Source organism: Helicoverpa zea, chromosome 1 (assembly GCF_022581195.2).
Source record: "Helicoverpa zea isolate HzStark_Cry1AcR chromosome 1, ilHelZeax1.1, whole genome shotgun sequence".
In the NCBI taxonomy this organism is placed as follows: domain Eukaryota; kingdom Metazoa; phylum Arthropoda; class Insecta; order Lepidoptera; family Noctuidae; genus Helicoverpa; species Helicoverpa zea.
Genome location: NC_061452.1, coordinates 12449976 through 12472677, shown reverse-complemented (window position 1 = coordinate 12472677; position 22702 = coordinate 12449976). Strand labels below are relative to the sequence as shown.

The 22702-nt window shown below is 37.0% G+C and overlaps 3 protein-coding genes across 7 annotated transcripts; 2 read left to right on the top strand and 1 right to left on the bottom strand.

The window, feature by feature from the left end:
• The first annotated feature begins 1224 nt into the window (after nucleotides 1-1224).
• Nucleotides 1225-4986, top strand: LOC124629556 (acyl-coenzyme A diphosphatase NUDT19-like). The gene is made up of 6 exons (XM_047163001.1): nucleotides 1225-1248; nucleotides 2513-2700; nucleotides 3503-3647; nucleotides 4142-4339; nucleotides 4505-4700; nucleotides 4778-4986. Exons 1-6 carry the CDS (start codon nucleotides 1225-1227, stop codon nucleotides 4984-4986), a joined length of 960 nt encoding a protein of 319 aa, XP_047018957.1.
• LOC124634807 (STE20/SPS1-related proline-alanine-rich protein kinase) lies at nucleotides 2165-7266 on the top strand. Its single transcript, XM_047170486.1, has 6 exons — nucleotides 2165-2327; nucleotides 2513-2700; nucleotides 3503-3647; nucleotides 4142-4339; nucleotides 4505-4700; nucleotides 4778-7266. The coding sequence occupies exon 6, from the start codon at nucleotides 5097-5099 to the stop codon at nucleotides 6552-6554; it is 1458 nt and encodes a 485-aa protein (XP_047026442.1). The 5' UTR covers nucleotides 2165-2327; nucleotides 2513-2700; nucleotides 3503-3647; nucleotides 4142-4339; nucleotides 4505-4700; nucleotides 4778-5096; the 3' UTR covers nucleotides 6555-7266.
• Nucleotides 7263-21535, bottom strand: LOC124634485 (FERM domain-containing protein 5). Of its 5 annotated transcripts, none has more exons than XM_047170397.1 (12): nucleotides 21154-21535; nucleotides 20982-21086; nucleotides 19881-19923; nucleotides 19248-19424; nucleotides 18061-18161; nucleotides 16549-16695; nucleotides 15965-16117; nucleotides 11914-12002; nucleotides 11007-11142; nucleotides 10420-10510; nucleotides 9762-9923; nucleotides 7263-9423 (listed from the first exon to the last, which is right to left on the bottom strand). In XM_047170397.1, exons 1-12 carry the CDS (start codon nucleotides 21235-21237, stop codon nucleotides 9119-9121), a joined length of 1593 nt encoding a protein of 530 aa, XP_047026353.1. In that variant the 5' UTR covers nucleotides 21238-21535; the 3' UTR covers nucleotides 7263-9118. The 5 variants fall into 5 exon arrangements, with proteins under 5 accessions (XP_047026353.1, XP_047026073.1, XP_047026227.1 ...); XM_047170117.1 differs by having other exon boundaries at nucleotides 7263-9441; nucleotides 21154-21532; XM_047170271.1 differs by having other exon boundaries at nucleotides 7263-9441; nucleotides 10429-10510; nucleotides 21154-21530.
• Between the last annotated feature and the right edge of the window lie 1167 nt (nucleotides 21536-22702).

Below are 22702 nucleotides of genomic sequence, written 5' to 3'. Positions count from 1 at the left end.
CATTTTGTTGCGAACAAAAGCGTTATGAAAATATCTCTTGGTAACTTAAGCTTTTTTACATAGCTACTACATGGCTTCTACTAATAGGTAGGTACATAGTATCATTAAAAAAATATAGAATTTCTCAAATTGTAACTGAGACAGAATATAATTTACGCAATAAACCAAAAAGAAACTTAAAGCGAATGCAATTAACTAGCTACCGCCTTCCTTAGACCTATGCTTAAAGTTTGTACACGGATTTTACATAAAAGGTCAATTCATCATAAACTAAGGCACGGCCTATACACGTAATTTTGATTCGTTTCGATAACAAGCTTTGGCTTTTGTTTAATTAAACCCCTATCAGAAAAGTGCGGTACTACACTACTTACGCACCCAACTTCCTACCAAAAAAATCTAAATAGGTATGTAAGTAGGTCCTGCCAAAATAGTTAAATGCTCACCCATTTCCTTGTAATAATATCTACCTTCCTAATATAAATAAAGGACCTAACCGCAAATTTTATAAACGTCAATGACAATATTTTGCAACCAAGCGTCTTGTTTACGGATAAAAATCCAAATCTATTTTAAACTCCTCTTTCCTCCAAGGTTTTCAAACACAGAGGGGGCTTACGCCATCACCTGTTTCGTATTACAAAGGTGGCATTTCGTGCCCTTAATCCTCTGATTAAGAAGAGCAAATTCCTCTTTTGTGTCAATTTAATGGTTCCCGCGTTTGCGGCCTTTCAAGGTATTGCTTCCTTATTTTTAATGAATAGGTGGCAGAGGGCAATGATCAAAAGGAAAACTCCCTCAGTGCCTGATCTGTATCGACAAGGTAAGTACCTCCCTGTCTATAAATATATCTAGGCAGGCACCCAAGTTTATTTTGACAATGATTAATTTATTTTACAAAATGTACCGGTAAGCAGTACCTACTTAATGTAATGGTTAATTGTCTATTCAAACGTTAATTACTATCCTGTCAAACAGATTAGCATCGATTATGATCATAAATTAGCACGACAGCTTTCATATTCACGATTCGAACGTGTACAAATGGACATTATGACGAAATCGCTATGACCATCGTAATATTATAGGGGTAAAGTTTGTGAGGTTGTACGGAGAAATCTCTAAATCTCTAGATTACAGAAACGATTTAAAAATCGAAGAGTACATTATATTAGTGAGGGAGGAACACCGAGTAGTTATTACTAACAGTGTGCGCCATGTGCAATGGTGCAATTGAATAACAGGCAAGTAAGTGTTCCCGGTCAGGAAGTACTTTATAAGTAAAACTCGTAGACGAAGATAGGTATAATCCTTCTATGGAACGCTAGGGACGATCGTTACACGGTTGGAGCATGACGATCAAGATCACGACATGTTTTAAGAATGCCCTCCACCTTCTAATACGGATACCTGAAATGAAAATTACCTTATTTTTTATTGCTATTTACTCAGTTATTGGAAGCTGACCCCAAAATACGTAGGAAAAAGGCTCGGGAGATGATGATGGTGATATTTACTCAGTACCTAATTAGTCTTGGCAACCTTTTACTCAACATGCTCCATGAATCTTAACTCTGCTATCGCTACCACCATAGCTACCGCTAATGCTTCCGTTATCGCTTCCGCTGTCGCTACTATTCACACACGAAATTATCAATCTTGACACTCATATTGTGTAATAAAGCATAAAAATGGGGGCACCGCTTGGTTAAATTCTTTAAGCTTTAACGCAAAACAATCATGTATTTATGCCTTTGCCAAAAGACTATTATCCAAGTTCAAAAAAGTAAGCAAAGCTGCAATAGTGATGTACCATTATAGAACTAAATGTGATAGCTCTAGCTCTATGAAAAAATCGATTAGTAGAAATAATACTCATTCATTTTCACATATCATACTAATATACACAGTTCACTAAAGAAGTCATTGTTTTTATAGTTTCATTACAGAAAAACTCAATCACTGCTTTGCCTCTGAAATAAAGACAGTCTTTTATAAGTGTCTGTCCACCTACTTATTAGTATTCGGCAATAAAAATAGATGTTGAAAAGTAACTCATTTATGTGATTGATTTATTGAATTGCAATTTTATTTATCTTACTAAACATCGAGAAACTTTTTAAAATAATACTATTCAATCGATACTCAGCAGTTGCACAACTCTAATCGAGCCTGACACAGAAAAAAAATGTGAGTGCAGTGAATGTCAATTTGTGCTATTTTTGTATTTATAATTCCATTTTGTGGTGTCGCAAAACAATTTATCACTCACGATAAGAACGAAGAACTCGATAATCATTCATAGACTTCCTCGTAACGTAGAACGCGTAAGTCGACCTTGTATTTTAACCCTGTTACTACCTCTGCGTTGCTGTTAAAATAAGTCATGAAAAATATTATTGGAAAAAGTTGGCGTGACTCTGCTTCGTTAATAGTGCTTACAAAGCGGAATAGCAAGTTGTTATCGCGCGCTGAGGATCGTGGCGGTGTTAATTACGACATATTATTGCAGACTCGGACGCGCAGTGCTTCGTTTGCAAACAGCGTGGTGTTTCCCGGCGGAGTCACTGAGTCCGTGGACGGGAGCCCCCGCTGGCTGGAGCTCCTCAACTCCTTCGGCTACACGAAGAAAGATTTCGAAGTATTTCACCGCCCTGACAGTGTTATCACGCAAATTTTTCAAAATAATCCCATACAAAGGTAATATTTGTGGACCTTGACATCTCGGCTGACGTTTTCGTCAGTCGCACACTAAATGATAACGACAGTAAACACTAATGCTCATACACTCGTATATCACTTTATATTTAACTCCAAGTGAAGTGCTGTTGCAATCATTTTTATGTGTTGTGTACATTACCTAACTCATATGTTTATGTATAGGAGTGATACATGTTACTGTTGCTGTTTTTATTATTTCTGGACATATACTTTCTAACATTATTTGTGTTCAGTTGGTGTGTGAGACTTTTCCTTATTTTTTGAAGCATTAATTATGTATTCTGGTACTATCTAACTGGTTATGCAAAGTAACAATTAATGCTGGAGCTCCAATTAAAATCATATTTTCCATGTTTGTGGTTGGCTACAATTTAAATAATTTTGTTCTTTATAAATATTAAATAAGGTAGTTAACATTCTTGTTCCACTTGGTATTTGGTGTCAAATCTTTGTTTTTGTTGAAGCTAAATTACTCTCATAAATGTTTATGTGCCAATCGAAACCACAAAGAGAACAAACCACTGAATCAAGACATTTGATTCCTAATTGAGTCAACAGCAGTGATGCCAATATAATCATATGTTGTGACTAGCATGTACTCACTAAATATATTGGCCTCTAATAATGCATCTTAATAATATGCTATATTATACTCCAGTATGTGTCTATAAGTTTGACATTCATTGACAGATTTGCTCCTAATGTACAAAGTTATAAACTAAAGAAGTACTATAGTTGTGTTACTTCAAAGATTAAGCTCATAGTTGCAATTGGTTTATAGGCACTTACAGCTGAGAATAACAGCTATTAGAGAGACGTTTGAAGAGTTAGGGCTGTTGATTGGCAGCCGGGTGTGGAAGGAGGATAGGTCTGGACTATGGGCTGGAGTCATAGAGGACATTGATGTTAAATACTGGCAAGATCGGGTAAGTTTATTCTTTAATGTGATATTGTAGTGACTTAATTCCTTATTATACTGTCAATTAAATTGTTTAAAAGCAATTGAATTTAAAGAAAAGAGCCTTACATTGTTTGAATTCTTTGTATAATTTGTCTTTGTGTAGTGTAATCTTACACCTGTTTATAATTTATTTGTGTTATGTGCCATCATAATGCCTATGCATTAGCCCATAATAAATTATTTATGTAGTGTCTTAATTACTCACAAATCAAAGCCAATTGTAAAAAGTGAATAAATGAAAATATCAATAAAGTCTGTGAGTCATTCTTAAGGCCATTTTTTGCTTTTAGTCTAGATTGTACAAGGTAATCATAGTTTGTAGAAAAAAATCTGTAATCTGCTCAAAAACAACTGAAGCATTATTTTCTTGTTACATTGTCGGAATGAATCATATTCTAACAAATAATCACTGTATGAGTAGCGGTAGTAGTAGTATTAACAGTGTTTTTACATTTTCAGTTACAAAAGGATCCTGGTGACTGGTTTAGCCTCTGTAAGGAACACCAGTGCTACCCTGACATCTGGTCTCTGCATTATTGGAGTAACTGGCTGACTCCCATCAACCTCCCAAAAAGGTTTAACACAGCTTTCTTTGTGGCAGGAATAGAAGAGAAACCCAAGTGTTTGGAGAATAGCACTGAAGTTGTTAATGTTGAGGTATGTTTTATACATTATTTTGTTTTTTGACTTACTATTCAGCAGATATTTTTTTTTAATAGGCATTAATTTTTGCTACCTTCATATTACTATGCGCTTTTTATGTCTATTCAACAGTGTGTCATATTGTGCTTAATTATGTATTCTTTTTAATTTTCCTATTAGTGGCAGAGTCCAGCAGAAGTATTAACCAGTGGTAAGACATTGCAACCACCGCAGATATATGAGCTGAACCGCTTGTCCCATGTGAAGGACATACAAGAGCTTATCAAGTTCGCTAAGGAGAGGAGTGGACATGGTGTTGACCTAACCTATCCAGTACATGTAAAAGTAAAAGATGGCATATTATCTTTATTACCGGGTAAGTAACACTCCTATTATCTCTTTATTTTTTTCATACATGTGCATAGGACTGACTTAGTTCTTTTATATCCTCAGGTGATGATTTATACCCCTCAAGTGTAGACTACAACGACAATACTATTAACTATATAGACCAAACTATATTAGAGTTAAGGAAGAGTTGTCAAACACTCCATAGATTTGAAGCAGGAAAGGAGATCAAACAATTTGTTATACACAATTACAAACCTGAACATCACATCAATATGGAAGACAAGTCGTTCCAACTGGTTTGTGAAGTTTAGTATACATTTTGTAGTTCCAGTTCACGCCTTAAAGTTTGGCCTTATTAGCAGTACACATACAAACAAGTAGAAGTTTACAGCTAATCGTGAAACAATACTAATTTGAGAAGATGGCGGGTTCCGGGCACACATGGCCCAATAGCCAGGAGGACTACGAACTGCTGGACGTGATCGGCGTCGGCGCCACGGCCGTCGTGCACGCCGCCTTCTGCCGCCCGCGCAACGAGAAGTGCGCCATCAAGCGCATCAACCTCGAGAAGTGGAACACCTCCATGGACGAACTGCTCAAGGAGATCCAGGCCATGTCCAGCTGCAACCACGAGAACGTCGTCACGTACTACACCAGCTTCGTTGTCAAGGAGGAGCTGTGGCTAGTACTCAGGCTGCTTGAGGGCGGCAGCTTGCTCGATATCATCAAACACAAGATGAGGATATCCAACTGCAAGCACGGCGTGTTCGACGAGGCGACCATCGCCACAGTATTGAAGGAAGTGCTGAAGGGACTCGAGTACTTCCACCAAAACGGACAGATACATAGAGACATTAAGGCCGGAAATATCCTCCTAGGAGATGATGGTATCGTCCAAATTGCCGACTTCGGTGTTTCAGCATGGCTGGCCACCGGACGCGATCTCTCGCGACAGAAGGTTCGGCACACGTTTGTGGGCACCCCATGCTGGATGGCGCCCGAAGTAATGGAGCAAAACCATGGATATGATTTCAAAGCCGATATCTGGTCCTTCGGTATCACGGCCATAGAGATGGCGACCGGCACAGCCCCATATCACAAGTACCCTCCAATGAAGGTGCTCATGCTCACTTTACAGAATGATCCGCCGACACTGGATACCGGCGCCGAAGAAAAGGATCAGTACAAAGCGTACGGCAAGACATTCAGGAAAATGATATTCGAGTGTCTGCAAAAAGACCCGGCAAAGCGGCCGACGGCGACCGAGCTGCTGAAGCACTCGTTCTTCAAGAAGGCACGCGACCGCAAGTACCTGGTGTCGACGCTGGTGACCATCGGGCCCAGCATGGAGACGCGCGTGCACAAGGCCAGTCGGCGCCAGCCCGGCGCCTCGGGGCGGCTGCACCGCATGGAGACGGGCGAGTGGGTGTGGGAGAGCGAGGAGGAGGACGGCGACGAGGACGACGCGGCGCGGGACCGCCCCATGAACACGCTGGAGCGCGCCGACAGCTCCGACTCCGACGACGACCGCGCCGCCTTCACCATCGGCTCGCTCGGCACGCCCGCGCAGCAGCCGCAGATCAACCTCGTGCTGCGCATGCGCAACGCGCGCAACGAGCTCAACGACATCCGCTTCGAGTTCGCGGCCGGCAAGGACTCGGCGGACGGCATCGCCACGGAGCTGGTGGGCGCGGGGCTGCTGGACGCGCGGGACGCGGACGTGACGGCGCGGCAGCTGCAGCGCCTGGTGGACGACTGCCTGTTCCCCGGCGCCGCGCCGCCGCCGCGCTCCGCCACCTTCCGCCTGGCGTCGGCGCCGCCCGAGCCCGAGGACGAGCAGAGCCTGCTCGGCTTCGCGCAGATCTCCATCGTGGACTGACCGCCGCGCCCCGCTCGCCGCTATATTATCTATGCTTAGGTACCTCCTACGTATTTTATGGGTGGATATGGAATTATATTAGTTGTATACCGTTTATGCGGTGGTGATTTTTGTGGACCGATGGTACCGCCGGCCGCCGCCGTCCCGCGGCCGCGACGTCTGCGCGCATCGACTTGTATACGAAAACTATCGCCGCGTAGCTCAAATGAATGTATATTTTACATTATGATAAGGGTGAATCTGAATTTATAAGAGTATTTTTTGTGATCGTACCGTGTCAATTTTGCTGCTTTCCAACACTGTAATCGATTAGGACCCACATTCGCAAATTTTCGCAATGCTATACAAATGATGACAATGAATGACAGAATAGTTTGCGCAGGCGTACTAGAGAGATCCAACTAAATGAAACGAAATGTAAGTTAGCACTAATAGCATTATTTACTTGTTTGTAATAAAAAGCTACCTAATATTTTGTAATTCTTATTACTTTAAAAACAACTTCCAAGTGCCATATTTTTAAAATATGAATGGATAAAAAATTATAATTATATACTGTAAGTTTGACAGTGATAAAATTGCATATAATAATAATCATTACAGTGTTAATTTTAAATAGCAGGTCTATATAGCACCATAGAATGTTCTTTTTACATTGTTATTTGTTTGTTGCTTATTTTGGAAGTATTTTAATAATAAAAGATGAAATCGATTTCGGCAGGATGTTTTATTAAAACCTCTATGATTTTTCAAAAATGTTAACTAAAAGCTATGTTTGTTCTTAGTCTACAGTTACATTATTTATAACAAGTTCACAATGGTGGTAGAGTAGTGGCGCTCTGCGAGAAGTGGTGTCGACGGCAGCCGGCGCCTCACACACGTACCTATCTGTAAAAACTCAGTTTGGCATCTAAACATTGTCGAAATAAACCATCTATAACATTCCAAAACATGTCCAACTTTCATTCCTGTTCATAACATTATAAAGAGATTCTTAAATCTAAGCGTAAAAAGAGTTGAAAAAGCAATAACGGTATAAAAATAAGTTTTTAGGTACATACAAACTTAACTCCATAGCATGTTGGTCCACAAAGAAAATAATAAAAGTTCTATTTTACCGGCTACGAGTATTATAGACTACAACGAAATTGTAATTCTGTCATTTTTACAAGTTATTCTAGTTAAATGCGATGCAGTCCATACTTGTTTACCTTTTGACAGTTTATTTAGTTAATTTAATTGACAATTTTAATAAATTATGATCAAGCCATGTGATATGAAGGAAAGCAGAGTTTGTACGTACTGAAGTACGAGATAACTACAGGTTTTCTATTGTTAATTTTATTTTAGTCAATTCACTGTACTGGTACTGGCCACAACAATTCAAACGGGAATATTAAAAAGGAGGTTTTAATCAACCAATAGACAATAAATTGAGGGAGTAGAGACAATAAAGCAGAGTCTTTGAATATTTAGGAATAGGCATAAAGATCTTGATAGTAAGAGACATGTGCAATAGAATGCATTGAATAGGATTGTTAGGAAGGAAAAATATTTTAGATTGTAACTATCAATGCAGACTGTTGTGGCCATCACAGTTTTAAGTACATAATATACATATTTCGTGTAAAAAATATCCGAATCGCCATGATGTACAATTGTAATGTACCTTACAACTAGTGCTAATATAATTAATGTTGAGAATCATGTACATAGTGACTAGGCAAAATGAAGCGTCTAATTAAGTACTTAAGTCTAACACACTCACTCTAGTAAGGCATTAACAACATTGAATCGTGTCATAATAAATAAATAATTTAATCAATGTGTCCCTAATAAAAATACTTATAACACTTAGACAACATAGTTATCGTAAACTTATACAATAATTGTGCAGAAAGTATATAGAACCAGCTGTTTATGACTAGGTAGAAAATTATAATTATGGCACATCTAAAAATAAAATATTAAATACTTTGTGCGCGAATACTTAACCATTAATTAGGTACTATAAAAATAAATTATTTAAATTACTACAAACAATACTTTTGGAAGACTAAATTATTAAGTGGAATGTTGGGCGAAAATTGTAGTATAAAATTATGAGATTCACATGTCGCAGATTCAGATTGTAAGCTGAGCATTAAAAATTTATATAAACAGATCTAACAATTTGTAAGTCCGTGTAAGTCAGGCCGATCTACGCAGTAGGCCCGAATGAAAACAATTAGGAACGTAGAGACCCCACAAATCCTTGTGCCGTGCAAGAAAGTGATAGCTTACAAATTAATTGTACTATAAGAAAGCGTATAGCGGTGACTTACGTCTAAGTACGCGAAGAGTTTGTACAAATAAGACTCCGAAACATGTCTACTAGTTGTACTCACAGCACGTAATGGTCAACCAAGTCAAATAAATAAAAGAGAAGAAAATATTGAAAATTACGGTACTGAAATTGGTCAGTACAGTATTTACAGAAGACTGTGTTTACATCTAGTGAGACCAACCCCTAAAAAGATGGCGCCGTTAAAATTTGACACTGGTGAAGTGGACGGGGCCGCGAATCAGAACAGTTCGACCACCTTGCGCTTCAGGTACTCCTTCAGCGGCGCGTAGTACTGCCGCCGCAGCGCCACCAGCTCGGGCTTGCGACGGAGGTACTGCAGGGGAGGCCAGTCGGTCTCCAAGACCAGGATAGCTAGCAACGCGAGGGTCAGCCACACGACCATGAAGGACGGTACGAAGGCTCGGAGTAGGCTGAACCTAGCTGGTCCGGTGCCGGGCCAGGGTTCCGCAGGGAGCAGGGTCCCTGCCGACTCGGTGGATGAGGCCTCGGCGGAGGACCCGCGGCTGTACTCAGCGGGGAGAGCTGCAACGTGCACCACACCTGATCTCGTTATTGGCATCCGTTATGGGGGATATTTGATTTGTGTTTTTTATTTTAATTAAAGAATTATTAAGTTTCTTTTTTCTTCGGAAATGGAGGCAAATCTAGCAGCGAATCAGCCTAATAATTTTGTCGGAATCCATTACAACCCAAATTTTTGACAAAGAAACTGAAGAAGTACTTGAACCAGATTTCTTTGGTTAACTAAGAGGTAGTCTTGCCATGCTCCTCTTTAATTTATTTTAAAAATATGATAACAAATGGTTAAAATAAATACACAATACTGACTGACCATATATCAAAACAGAATAAATAATTACCTGGTGGCTTAGCCTCTTCCTGCACAGTCCTCAAATGATCATTACAAGCGAGCGCGATGTCCACAGCCGGCCCGCTCAGCAGACACGCTCCGTTACACGTATCGTCCGGCCCGCTCTCCTCCAATGGAGCACTATGCGTGGAACGAGGCAGGCTGCTGTAACCTGCACGTCAAATGGAACGTTTAGATTGAAAATGTTGTGATTGATGTCCTAAGCTATGTTGGACCGAGGTATAGTTTGTATTGATAGAATGTGATGTGCAAGTATATGATGACAAAGTTACAAGCCAATGAATTTGTTATGGCTTTCACACTAGCGGATTTTCCGCGCGATTCTTTCGGTTGTGACAGCGTGTACGCCCGACAAATCCTCTAGTGTAAAAGTTGTCTTAATTTTTTTTCCTCTTTATTGTATTGGTATAGATGTACTTATTAATTTATTTACATAGGTATTTACAATACCTACATTTAAAAAACTATTCTAGTAAAACAAAAAAAAAACACTAACTAAAAACGTTGTCATATAACCATCAAATAATATACCTCGGTATTCGGTATGTATCTGCTAACTTAGAGAAAGTTTACCACATCACATTCCATCACAACGAACTATAGGAAAGTGCCCTAGTGTAAGAAGAGATAAAGAAATAGATATGTACGATAAATACCGAAGTCTCCGGTCATGGGGGTGGACGGAGTGGCCGGCACGCTAGACGCTTTCCTCTTACCACCTGTGCTTGAACCTTCCTTCTGTAACAAACAAGAACAACTTTATTGTGATTTTAATGATTAAATCACGCACGCAAGCACGATAAAATGGTGGCAGATAGTGTCTGTACAGGTAGTCAGAAGCTAGATATTCTGACAACCAGTCTTAACAAGGGGTATCAGGTGGCCCGGGTAAGTAAGTGGGTTGAGGAGGTCAGATAGGCAGTCATTATCAATTTTAAAGTTCTTAATTGTTAGCTATTGTGTCATATTATTATTATTTTTTATTTTAAATACATAATGTACAGGACATTATATTTTAAAATAAATTAGATCTATTTTTACATAGATTCTATAGTTATCGGCACTGATAATGAGCTCTTGGCGGAAGAGTGGGGATCGCTTTGCGCACTGTACACTTATGGCAATAAACCAATAATCACTTCTGCGCAGGTGAAAGTCAGGGCTCAATATGCTTGCCGATGATTATACCTCACTCGTAATATATAATTTCCATAAAATAACCCAATATATTCACCTGTGTGTCCCTGGGCGCGAGCAGTCCGTCCCGCTCGAGTATCTCGCGCTCGGTGCGGCCGAAGTACTTGAACTTCGTGCCCCACGAGAACAGCCCGCCGCCCGAGTACACGCATGCGTCAGATGATGATGGTAAACTGGGTAAATAATTGAAAAAAATATTAAATTGTAATTACGCAAAATGTGTTTAACCCGGAACAATAGCTGTCATCATTATGTATACCTTTGAATTAAAAAATAAAATCCACCTACAATCAATTATGAAGCAAGTCATACAAAATCGCAATCAAGAAGAAGCAAGAATGATATATTATTGATATTAAATATAAGATGGATACGGATTCTTACTCTTATCATCAACAACATAATACAAAACAACATTATGTAGTTTAGTAGAAAAACCTGTGGTTCATTGAACCATAAAACAAGATGCAATTAATAAACCTGATAGTTCACTAAATGGGAGCAAGAAAAATATTTTTGAACCCAGTTAAAAAATCTCCATAAAAGAATAGACACTATTTATGATCTACAAATTAATTAAGATGCAATTAAACAGTTTTGTTGAAAGGTCACATCGGGGCATTGACTCCTCAAGTTGCCACAACTCACATAAAGTTATAACTATCAGAAAAAAACTGTAATTTTCTAACAAAAAATAAACTTGATATGCTACAGCTTTGCTATTTTATCTACCTAATTTAACGCCACCGGTTTTAAATCTAGAAAAACGAATTCATATTCTTCTGGAATGTCAAAAACTATAGACAGCCCCCAAAACACCCACCCTTCACCACTTTCCATTCGCTTTTGCCGAGAAGAAACAATGACGCATAAAATGCAATTAAACCGACTCTGAATGAACATAAAGATACATATATTTTTATATGTGTATATTATGTACTCACGTAAAAAACAGCATCTGTTCAATGGCACAGCACCAAACGTGACGGCAAGCGGGACCGTTCGGACACTTGAAACCCACCGTATGCTTCTTCTGTAAATCACAATATTATCGATATTAAAAACAAAACTCTTCTTCTTGGCAGTAATTTTGTTAATTTGTCCACTAAAACAAAGAAACTTTTTTCAATTGCATTAAAATCAGAAATAGTAAGCTAATTTAATAATAACCGCTTTGGAATTCTAAAATCAAATAGCTAACTTATTATTTATACCAGTAAAAACAAAATGTTGTATTGACAACGTCGAATTTTTCGCGAGCTACGCGTTGGACATCGAAAACCGCACATTTGAAACATACGTAACAATTTACTGCCCTTAGACATTATAAACCCCAACCAATTCTGAATTAAAACTGATTCTTAAAAGAACCTATTTAATCAAACCTATTCGAATATTTACTCAGAAATATTCACGGTATTTAAAACAGTGCTTACGTCACACATATCTTTGATAAAGTTAAGTACAATAATTTTAATTAGGTAGAAGCTGTAAATAGTTTCACGTTTAATTCGGTAATTAGCCAAATGCACAGTAAAAACTTTACACCGCGTGAGATAAAAATCTACTTACACATTACAAATTATTTTAATTTATTCCACTTTTGCCTTTTTGCTATTTGAGGACCAATTTTCAGGTAAAACGGTTCAGCGGTCAACAAACGCTTGTTAGGTAATTAGGCACTTTACTTTTATAAATAGACTTTATGTACTCGCGAGAATGACTTTTCAGAAAGTCTCATTATTCGCAACATTATTCTCTAGGTACAATTTAGTAGTTATAATTAGCAATAAATATTATTTTATGCATAGTTTTGTTGGACATTGTTTATAAGTCATAAAAAAAGAAAATGTACCGTTTAGAACAACAATAAATAAATAAATAAATATGAATAATTTAATATATAAAGTATCTGTAATTAGTAATTATACGCACTTTTATGAATAAAGTAGGGTTATTTTATTTAATGAGGGTTCCGCCCATAAAGTAAATAACCACTAGAGAGCGCACTCGCCAATTTCTTCTAAGAACACGACTCACCGCAGCGGGCCGGGGGACGCGACATAATCCGCGGTTACTATTGGTCAGTTCAAGGTCGAGTTGCATGAGTATGCTCAGCAAGGGATTACACTCTTTCAATGAGGGTTTTCGATACTTTTTCTGCCGCCAGGCGGCGCTTCGTATGCGTCAGGTCCAAACAGCTGTCAAATAGTATAGAATTGTAGGGTCCGAACTTATTGTTTATTGAAATTCTGTTATATTGGAAGTGTTATTGATTTTATTATGGACTACGGTCAGAATAAGGTTTCCGAACTAAAAATTGAGCTAAGAGAGAGGGTGCAAAAGTCACTGGTACTAAGGAAAAGCTTGTTGAAAAATTTGTTAACACAATATGATTTAGTTTTTTTTATTTACTCAACCTCAATAGTAAAACAATAATGCAGTGCTTTAATTATAAAATAAAAAAAAACACTAAAATCGTTCACTATTCATAGTAATGATAAGCACTTTGACAGTTACCTGGACCTGACGACTCGGTGCTGCCACCTGGTGGACGCCATTTTAGAAAACCCTCATTAAAAAATATCGATAAAATGTATTTCATCGTAGTAATAAATACTCAATAAAAATCGTATAAGAATATTTAATAAAAATCAGTCTATTACAAAAAAAAACTCCCTACAAGAAAATTATTGATTCTTAAAATGTATTAATTTAGTATAAGTTTTTCGAATTATTGTTTTAGGGTCCTGATTGTTTTTGGTAAAAAACGATAATCGAACGTCTACATATTTCTTGACATATTTTAAATAGGTACACGATGTAATTATTCCAAAATTATGAGGTTTATAAAAACTTACTAAGATAGGCAAAAACATTGTTGGAATCGCTGAACTAAATAAACGTCGGCATTGTTTTAAATATTCAAAACAATTGGGATTGAAGTGTGCGCGCAAACAACACTATATTTTGTTGGGGACCAATTTTCCATGTTTCTGGAATCTTAAAAAATCTAAAATGTTTTTTTTTTTATAACAGTAAAAGTAATTTGTGGAGGCACCAGGAACAGCTGCCTCTAACGTCGCTATGGTCAGTTAATTAACTCATTAGCCAAAATAAAACATATTTTTTTTATTAATGTTTTACTATTATCGATATCCACTTCACCTTTAAGGTAACAGCCCAAATTTCATCGATAGGAATACAAAGGGCAAGAAAGAGATGGACGTATTAGAACTTCTTAATGAAAGAAAGGGACTTTTCCAAAAGACATCAACGAGCGTGAGCGCGTTTCACCAAACACCAATTTAAATAGACCCCTGTGGTATTTCGTAATATAATTAAATCAAAGCCAAATTTTGGTATTGATACTTGCCGATGCCATTCTTTTTGTAACTAGATGTCCTGGATTGTTTCCCGCACTATTTCATCGCGCATTTAGGCATTTTTTTATGTTAAATGTTAAATAAAATCCTCAATAATTTAGCGTGTTCGCAGGTCATAGACTTGGTCGCTACTAAAGGATCGTACTGATCGTAGCCTAAGGCGTCGTCCTAATTGGGAGCGATCGTACGATGGCGCGATGCGTTTTTCATCTAAGACGTCGTCCTAATTGACAGCGATCGTACGATGACACGATGCGTTCACGTCGTGCGATGAGTTCAAACATACAGATTTCATCAGAGTGTCCTATTTGAACCTTGGAACCTCGCAAGTGAGATCGTGAGATGAAAAACGCATCGCGCCATCGCGCGATCGCTGCCAATTAGGACGACGCCTTATAGTACACGCAAAATCGCTAACGTTTGGCGAGCGTCGGGGCACTGTATGCGCAGTCAAATGGTTTTATAGTCTTTGGTTCCGCCATATTTAAAAAGCCAGACTCCCTATAATCTGAGATCAAAATTCAAGGTTATAAAAAGCAGATGCAGGTCTTGTGTTGACCCCTCTTTAAACACTTTTATTTATTTTCAATACCTTTGTTAGCTCAATACATGAGTGTATTTAATCCAGATTATAACAAAACAAGTTCAACGGTCAATGCAGTTGATAAAAGTTTAATTTAATGCTCAGTGAAAGGGTATCAAGATTGTATTTTTTTGCAACGTCAAATAATGCATCATTGGTCCAGCTGCATCGCATGACATGCAATTTGTTTGGAATTCAAAAACTCAACATTACATGTTAACTCATATATCAATGCTTTCTTGCTTGAACGTGTTAACCCCAGGAACTAATGGACTAATTTGAAAAATTATATCAAATTACTTTAATCCGGGTGCGTGGAGTAATTCGATTAAAAACATAAATTTGTAAAATAGACTTAATTACCCATTTTTTTTACATGCTATTTTATAAACCGGCCAAGTGCGAGTCGGACTCGTGCACGAAGGGTTCCGTAAATTACAGTTAAATCAACCTATCTCAAAAACTATAAGAGATACTTTGATCAAACCAAAAATCGTTGAAAGAGTTAATTAGCATGCATCACCTCTATTTTTTTTAGAATTTTATACCCCGTAGTTATAAAAATAGAGGGGGGGGGACATACTTTTTACGACTTTGAGAGCTGATATCTCAAAAACCGTTCACTTTAAGAAAAATGTTTTTTAGAAAACTTTATATCATTTTAAAAGACCTTTCCATTGATACCCCACACGGGTATGTACATCGAAAAAAAAAATTTCATCCCTCAGTTACATGTATGGGGGGCCCCACCACCAATTCTTTTTTTTACTATTTAGTGTCATATTTTTGTAGCGGTTCATACAACACATATTCCCATCAAATTTCATCACTGTAGTACTTATAGTTTCCGAGTAAATCGGCTGTGACAGACGGACAGACGGACAGACGGACATGACGAAACTATAAGGGTTCCGTTTTTGCCATTTTGGCTACGGAACCCTAAAAACGTCATACTTTGATTTAGTTAATGGTTAATTTAAATTAGTGGTATTTTTCAGGATCCTTCCATGGTGCAACGCAACTTACCTCGGGATAATTAAGGTGCACAATGAACATGCGTCCCTCGAAGTTGATCTTGTGCACCTCGGACCACTTGAAGTGGTGCGTCTTGCGGCTGCCCTGGAAGGTCAGGATGCCGCTGTGGTTGATGCCCAGGTACAATTGGTTGCCTCTGTGATCCTGTGAAGATAGGAGAGTTAAGTATGATATAGTCCCATAAAAATTGGGAATCATCAAAAAGGTAGATGAGACTTGTAACAGTTAAAGTAGATAACTAGTAGTCGTTAGAGAAGTATTTTAAAGTGAAACACATGTGGAGCACTTTTCACTTTTGGATATCTAAGATAAAAAAATGGAGTTTGTAGAAGTTAATGAGCATGATATTGTCACACATGGTCAGCCTAGGACGCACCCGCCAAAAATATAATCGTAATTATAGCATAGCAAACATATAAAGATAGTCAAATTGTACATTTTGTTACGTGATACTTAGAGGGAAAAGACCTTTTAAAATAAGAATTTAGTTAACCAAAAACAAATTTTCACTTATCTCAATTAATTTAAAAAACACAAAACTACACACTACATAGAAGACAAAACAACACATATACCCAAACCTTGACAGGATGCGGGTCGACGCCGTAGGTGTCGAGCTGGCACGCGATCTTCACGAAGGCTCGCTCCGCCTCCTGCGTGCTCATGCCCTGCACGCCGCCCGACCCGCCCGGCGTGCCCTCCACCGGCTCGCGGTGCAGCTCCTGGGTACAGGGAATTGATAAATATAACGAATATAATAAATCCTACTTCCTTCTAATGCTAAAGATAAAGATAGGTACCTAATTTATTTTGTGAAAACACGGGTATATGATTACAAAAATAAAGATATTTTTGATACATAAGGTGGTCAAATACAAAAAACCAGACCCATACATGTTATAAATGCACGGTACGTGTGTATTCTCAAGTCAAGCGTAAACTGCTGGTTGCTAAACGGATTTTTGAAAATAACTTATAACTAAGCTACTTTTTTACTTAGGTGCTGGAGGAAGTTAGCTGGTAATATGTAGTAAAAAAATGCAAACATGGTATAAAGTTAACTTGAATATTGCGTAGTCCAAAAACTAGATACATAGGTTCTCCGTCAATATCCGTCATATCTAAGTATTTATTGTATAACCGTGAGAAACACTCGGCAATAAGAAAGTCTTCCATCCCAAACCCCAAGTATGTTTTTGAAAGGTTTCAAAGGAATTGAAAGGAGTTTAAAGGAAAATTATTACATACTTTAAATTCCCCTAATATTAGATAATATATTATAGTTCGGCCATTCAGAGAATGCGTTCCTGACACGTCGCGATTGAACTGACGACGTAATAACATTCATTGATTATTGATATAATAATGTTGTTTTAATGCTCCTCAATTGTTAAAACGGTAAACAACCAGCAAAAATATTTTTATCGTAACTGCAACGCCATTGCAAAGTTACGTCGTCAGTTCAATCGCGACGTGTCAGGAACGCATTCTCTGAATGGCCGAACTATACATGCTTTTATAAATATCGACACGCGTTCCCCACATTATAACGAGAAGTTCAACATTGTCAAGTTATCTAAAGAGCGTCAACTTTGCTCCCTCGTGCTGTGAACTTGATTCGTTGTCTCATTGATAACATTATTGCTTATCAAACTGTCACTCTCCATATGGCTCAGATTCACTTTTAACTGATAGGTAATTAATCTAAAATGGTAGAATTACTACTGCAAAGTAGTTTTACAGAGGATTATCATTAATTACAGCCTTTTTATTCCATAGTTATTGGACAGATACTTTTTTTGTTTTTTGATAATTCTGTGGTCAATTGTGGACCCTTGAAAAAACCTAATGATTCTTTAGATTCCGTTACTTACCCTTGAAAGAACCTAACTATTAAATAATATGTGCGCCAGCTATTTTGCCCCTGTAATCCTGGAGACCTGGGCTGCAGACCCAAAAGCCAATAAGAAAGTCCGCCTCTGATTTTAAGCATGGAAAAAGTACCAACTATTCAAGCAATAAAATTATTATATTCCAACATGGAAAACCTATTTATCAACAGATGTAACTCATTTGGTCATTCTCACCTGTATCCTGGCTTCAATAGTATCCGTTTGTCTAAGCAGCAGCCTCATCTCAGTCACATAATTACCCACGTGGATATTCGGATCATAGTCTCCAAGCTCGACTGCAGACAAAAAAGGTTTTATAACAATAGCTCTTTGAAGGACCAAGTAGGTTAGGCGTTCTATAACAAAAACTTTTTGAAGGAGCAAGTAGGTTTGACACAATAAAGGTTGTCTATTGTTGATCGGGCTTCGGGGGAAGCCCGTGAACAGTATTGTGGTATTTTTGTGTGAATGGATACAGGAAACACAAAGCAGTCGTAAAATAAACACCTGTTTCAAGACTACAATGTTCCCGTTGAATGTTTAGCGATTCTTAGAAACTGTTAACTATTGTTTAAAATGTGTATTGCGTCGTTTATTTTGGTTCCCCTCTTTAAAAGTTATGTAATCAAAAAAAGGGTTCTAAATTCGTAACAGACTGTCATTGTTTTGCGAGAACTGTAACTGCTTTCACAGATTCTAAGTTCTCACTACATAGAATAAACGATACCATACATTCATGAAGAACATTTCGTTTATGAATTTTACATTGAACATGACGATTGACGATAATTAGTTTCCATTAGATAGTTGTACATCAGCGACTGCAATACCCATTTAACAGCTCGGAAATGTGCATTTCATTGTATCAACAACTATCAATTCACATATGTAAGTTGTCTATACACGAAAGAACCACTTCCTGTATTCTTATCACAGTTCTCGTGATTATATAAGCGTGGTAGCGGCGAAATACACAATGTCAACTCATAAAATTGCCCATTATTCTTATCAGTTATGTGACAACCACGTTTTAGAACCCAATAGATGATACACATTGATAGTGAAATTTTATTTTCTCATAAATGTTAAGATCAGAAGGCATGATTTTGGGCTGCAAATATATTTATTTGATTAAAAAAAGAAGCCAGTTTTTAATGTTTTTTTGCAAACATAAAATTGCTTTTTGCCCCTTACTTCAGAGCACACAGTCCAATTTTCAATATGCATTTACATAGATTAATTTTATCATTATTTGGTGCTTCATATAAGTATAAAAAAATTAATAGAGGATGTAAAATATTTTATTACAAAAATTAAGAATTTATTCTTACCTACCTATTCAACCTAAAAATTACTCGCAGAATTAAAAAAAAATGTCTTACTTTGTATAATCAATGCTCCCAACATAGCAGCCTCATTAGCCGTACAATACAACCTCCCGTGCAACAGATCTCTTTTCAGCTGCAAGTATATCTGAAACCTAGTCACATCTTCCTTCAGCAGCAGTGGATTTGGAGGGTAGAACTTCACTCGGAAACTAAATAGTATTGGCGACGCATCTGCAAGATAATATCCAGATTACAATATTAATTTTCAGATATGTATTTTATTTATAACAAGGTAATAGGAGATGACTGTGTATGTATATTTGAGGAAACTTGGACTATAAAGTCTTAAATCGCCAACCCACATTGAGCAAGCATGGCGATTAACGCTCAATCCTTCTCCGTGTGAGAGGAGGCGTGTGCTCAGCAGTGGGACGATAAAAAGGCTGACAATAAAGATGTGTTATCACATTTAGAAGCTCTACGCATCTATTTAATTAATATCTTTAAATCCACTTGGATGTAACTTCCATAAACAAGCATAAGTTTTCCAAACAGGAACATTAAGGTTACCTAACCTAGGTAACGAGTGGCAGCTCCATTAAGATATGTAATACTTTCAGTACCTAATTACTGAATAGGTAATAAAGTGAGTAGACAAAACAAAACACAAGTAAACATGACACTAACCTTTGACTTGTTTCAGTATTAACTTTGCCATATGCAGCCAGTGCTGAAATAATATTAAATACATTAGAATGATTTAACTGTAAAAACATAAACAAATCAATAGACAAAACATTGGTAAGTAAGTATGCATATATAATAAAGAATTAAGGCTCGTTCTAGACTTTCAAGTCAAAAAAGTTTGGTTTTTTTTTTTTTAAAGGACTGTTAAGAATTTGCCACACAAGACATTATTCATTTCCACCAAATGGTCAAGAATGGTTACCTAAAACATTTCTAAGCCCGGCAATTACTTTCTGCTAACTATACTAAACCTTATTGCCTTCCTTTTGGAATTGGCATCTCAGAAACCTCAAGCCAAGCTTTCAATAAAATAATGGCACCATTTGGACACTCTCCAACTGAATGTTTGATGTAGAGCCTAATTTACTTCACTTGAATATAAAGTAGGAACAGGCATTCAGTTGTGGGGAAATGCAGATCAAATCAGCAGGCTTAGGCAATAAATTATTTTAATGGAATATGTTCTATCTTTGTAGGAAGATAACTTCCTGATGGATGTTTGTAATAAACATGATTGCAAGAATATATCAGTGTTGTTGCAGATGCTCACTCAATCATATATATAGTGCCTATAAGGAGAAAAAAAAAAAACATTTTAACTCAGTAAATATATTTTCAGGTTTTCTTAAGGACTACTGATTAAATTAGTATAAAAATAGTTATTATCAGCCACCAGATAATAATACAGGCCACCAACATTTTTTGTCTTCTCCTGACAATATATTTAGTGTGCAAAATGTATGTGTGAGAAAAAAAATCTAATAAGAGTTTTAATGTGCTTGTCAAATATTTAATGACAACACCTGAATTATTACTAATCAATTAAACTCTCAACCATCTGCTATTTTGATATTACTTAACATAAAATGCAGTTCTTTTTTAAATTCTTATAAATATTTATCAGATGAAGAAATATAAAAAATACTGATACTGTTTAGAAACTGTACATCCCTTTTGGCTGCTCTTCATGTCTATTGCATATCAAACTTACTTGGGACAACATGTTCATCTTGTAGATAGTCAATTTATAAATAAACTCACCCTTTGGCCACCAGCGTCTACATACCGAAGCCCGAAGTAATCAGTCTCAGTGAGATTCAACTGTTGACATACATGCTCCAACAAAAACTTGCCCTTGTAACTCGGCTGAAAACAAACGCCATTTATTATCCATCCATAAAAAGAAACATTAATTATTTACGAAAATACTCACGTGAAATTCACATTCTAATATTTCTGTATCCTCTAAAAGCCTCACTGTACATTTATAAACAATATCTCCGCGGCTTTTGAACATGCTGCCTACTATTTATTTACCACAATAACACGTTAAACATTTCTACCAGTAAAACATTATATTTAAACAAAGCATTGCTAACTTAATTTTGATTCCATTGAATTCATTTAAAATTTCATTTGTTTCGTTTCGATTTCGATTCGACACGGGAAGGGGTACCCGATTGGGGTGCGGACAGTGCGGTGCGGGGGTGAGAAAATTTGACAGTTCTTAATTACGTACGTTCAGTAATTACGTGGCCGGTAGTTAACCACTTTATAGCTACTTTACTTCGGTTAATTCTATACCTGTGTCTGGTCGTCTATATTATAACTTATATCGAAGTAATAAAATCATAAAACTAAAGATAAAATAATAACATTTTGTACAAGTCAGTAGTGTCCAATGGGCACACGTGGAACTTATCGATTTTCACAATCATTATATTATAATATACTACGTGTTAGGCACATTTAAACAAATAAAAAACCGGCCAAGTGCGAGTCGGACTCGTGCACGAAGGGTTCCGTAAATTACAGTTAAATCAACCTATCTCAAAAACTATAAGAGATACTTTGATCAAACCAAAAATCGTTGAAAGAGTTAATTAGCATGCATCACCTCTATTTTTTTTAGAATTTTATACCCCGTAGTTATAAAAATAGAGGGGGGGGGACATACTTTTTACGACTTTGAGAGCTGATATCTCAAAAACCGTTCACTTTAAGAAAAATGTTTTTTAGAAAACTTTATATCATTTTAAAAGACCTTTCCATTGATACCCCACACGGGTATGTACATCGAAAAAAAAAAATTTCATCCCTCAGTTACATGTATGGGGGGCCCCACCCCCAATTCTTTTTTTTACTATTTAGTGTCATATTTTTGTAGCGGTTCATACAACACATATTCCCATCAAATTTCATCACTGTAGTACTTATAGTTTCCGAGTAAATCGGCTGTGACAGACGGACAGACGGACAGACGGACAGACGGACATGACGAAACTATAAGGGTTCCGTTTTTGCCATTTTGGCTACGGAACCCTAAAAAGCGTTATAATTAAGACTTCTAACATGAATGCTTTTGGTTTTTTATTTGCTTTATATCTTTGTTCTCGGCAATTTTCTACATTACAGTAGTGCAGTGTTGTCACACAATAAATAAGGTTTTATACATTTCCGAACGAAGTTATAAATTGAAACATCATATCCGTTTCAAACTTCATGTTACCAGATCTAATAAAGGTTCCCTATGTTATGGTTGTTTTATTAAATTTGAACCGGTTTTCATATAATTTGTTATTTTATTCTATTTAGACACCAGAGTAATCTTAAGTGCTCTGTCAACATATTAAAAAGATGTCCGCTGATTTTTTTTTTTAAGTTGTGGTCATATAGATGAATTACAAAATAATGCTTCTTTTTAGTCAAATAACGTACGGTAAACGTGACCAAAACAGCCAGCTATTCAACTAATGAGATAT

Coding starts and splice junctions, on each gene's coding strand:
- LOC124629556 (XM_047163001.1), top strand. CDS start 1,225: ATGGTGCAATTGAATAACAGGCAA. Junction 1,249..2,512: donor TGCAATTGAATAACAGGCAA/GTAAGTGTTCCC, acceptor ATATTATTGCAG/ACTCGGACGCGCAGTGCTTC. Junction 2,701..3,502: donor CAAAATAATCCCATACAAAG/GTAATATTTGTG, acceptor ATTGGTTTATAG/GCACTTACAGCTGAGAATAA.
- LOC124634807 (XM_047170486.1), top strand. CDS start 5,097: ATGGCGGGTTCCGGGCACACATGGCCCAATAGCCAGGAGGACTACGAA.
- LOC124634485 (XM_047170117.1), bottom strand. CDS start 21,237: ATGTTCAAAAGCCGCGGAGATATTGTTTATAAATGTACAGTGAGGCTT. Junction 21,087..21,153: donor TATTAGAATGTGAATTTCAC/GTGAGTATTTTC, acceptor GTTTGTTTTCAG/CCGAGTTACAAGGGCAAGTT. Junction 19,425..19,880: donor AATACTGAAACAAGTCAAAG/GTTAGTGTCATG, acceptor ATTATCTTGCAG/ATGCGTCGCCAATACTATTT.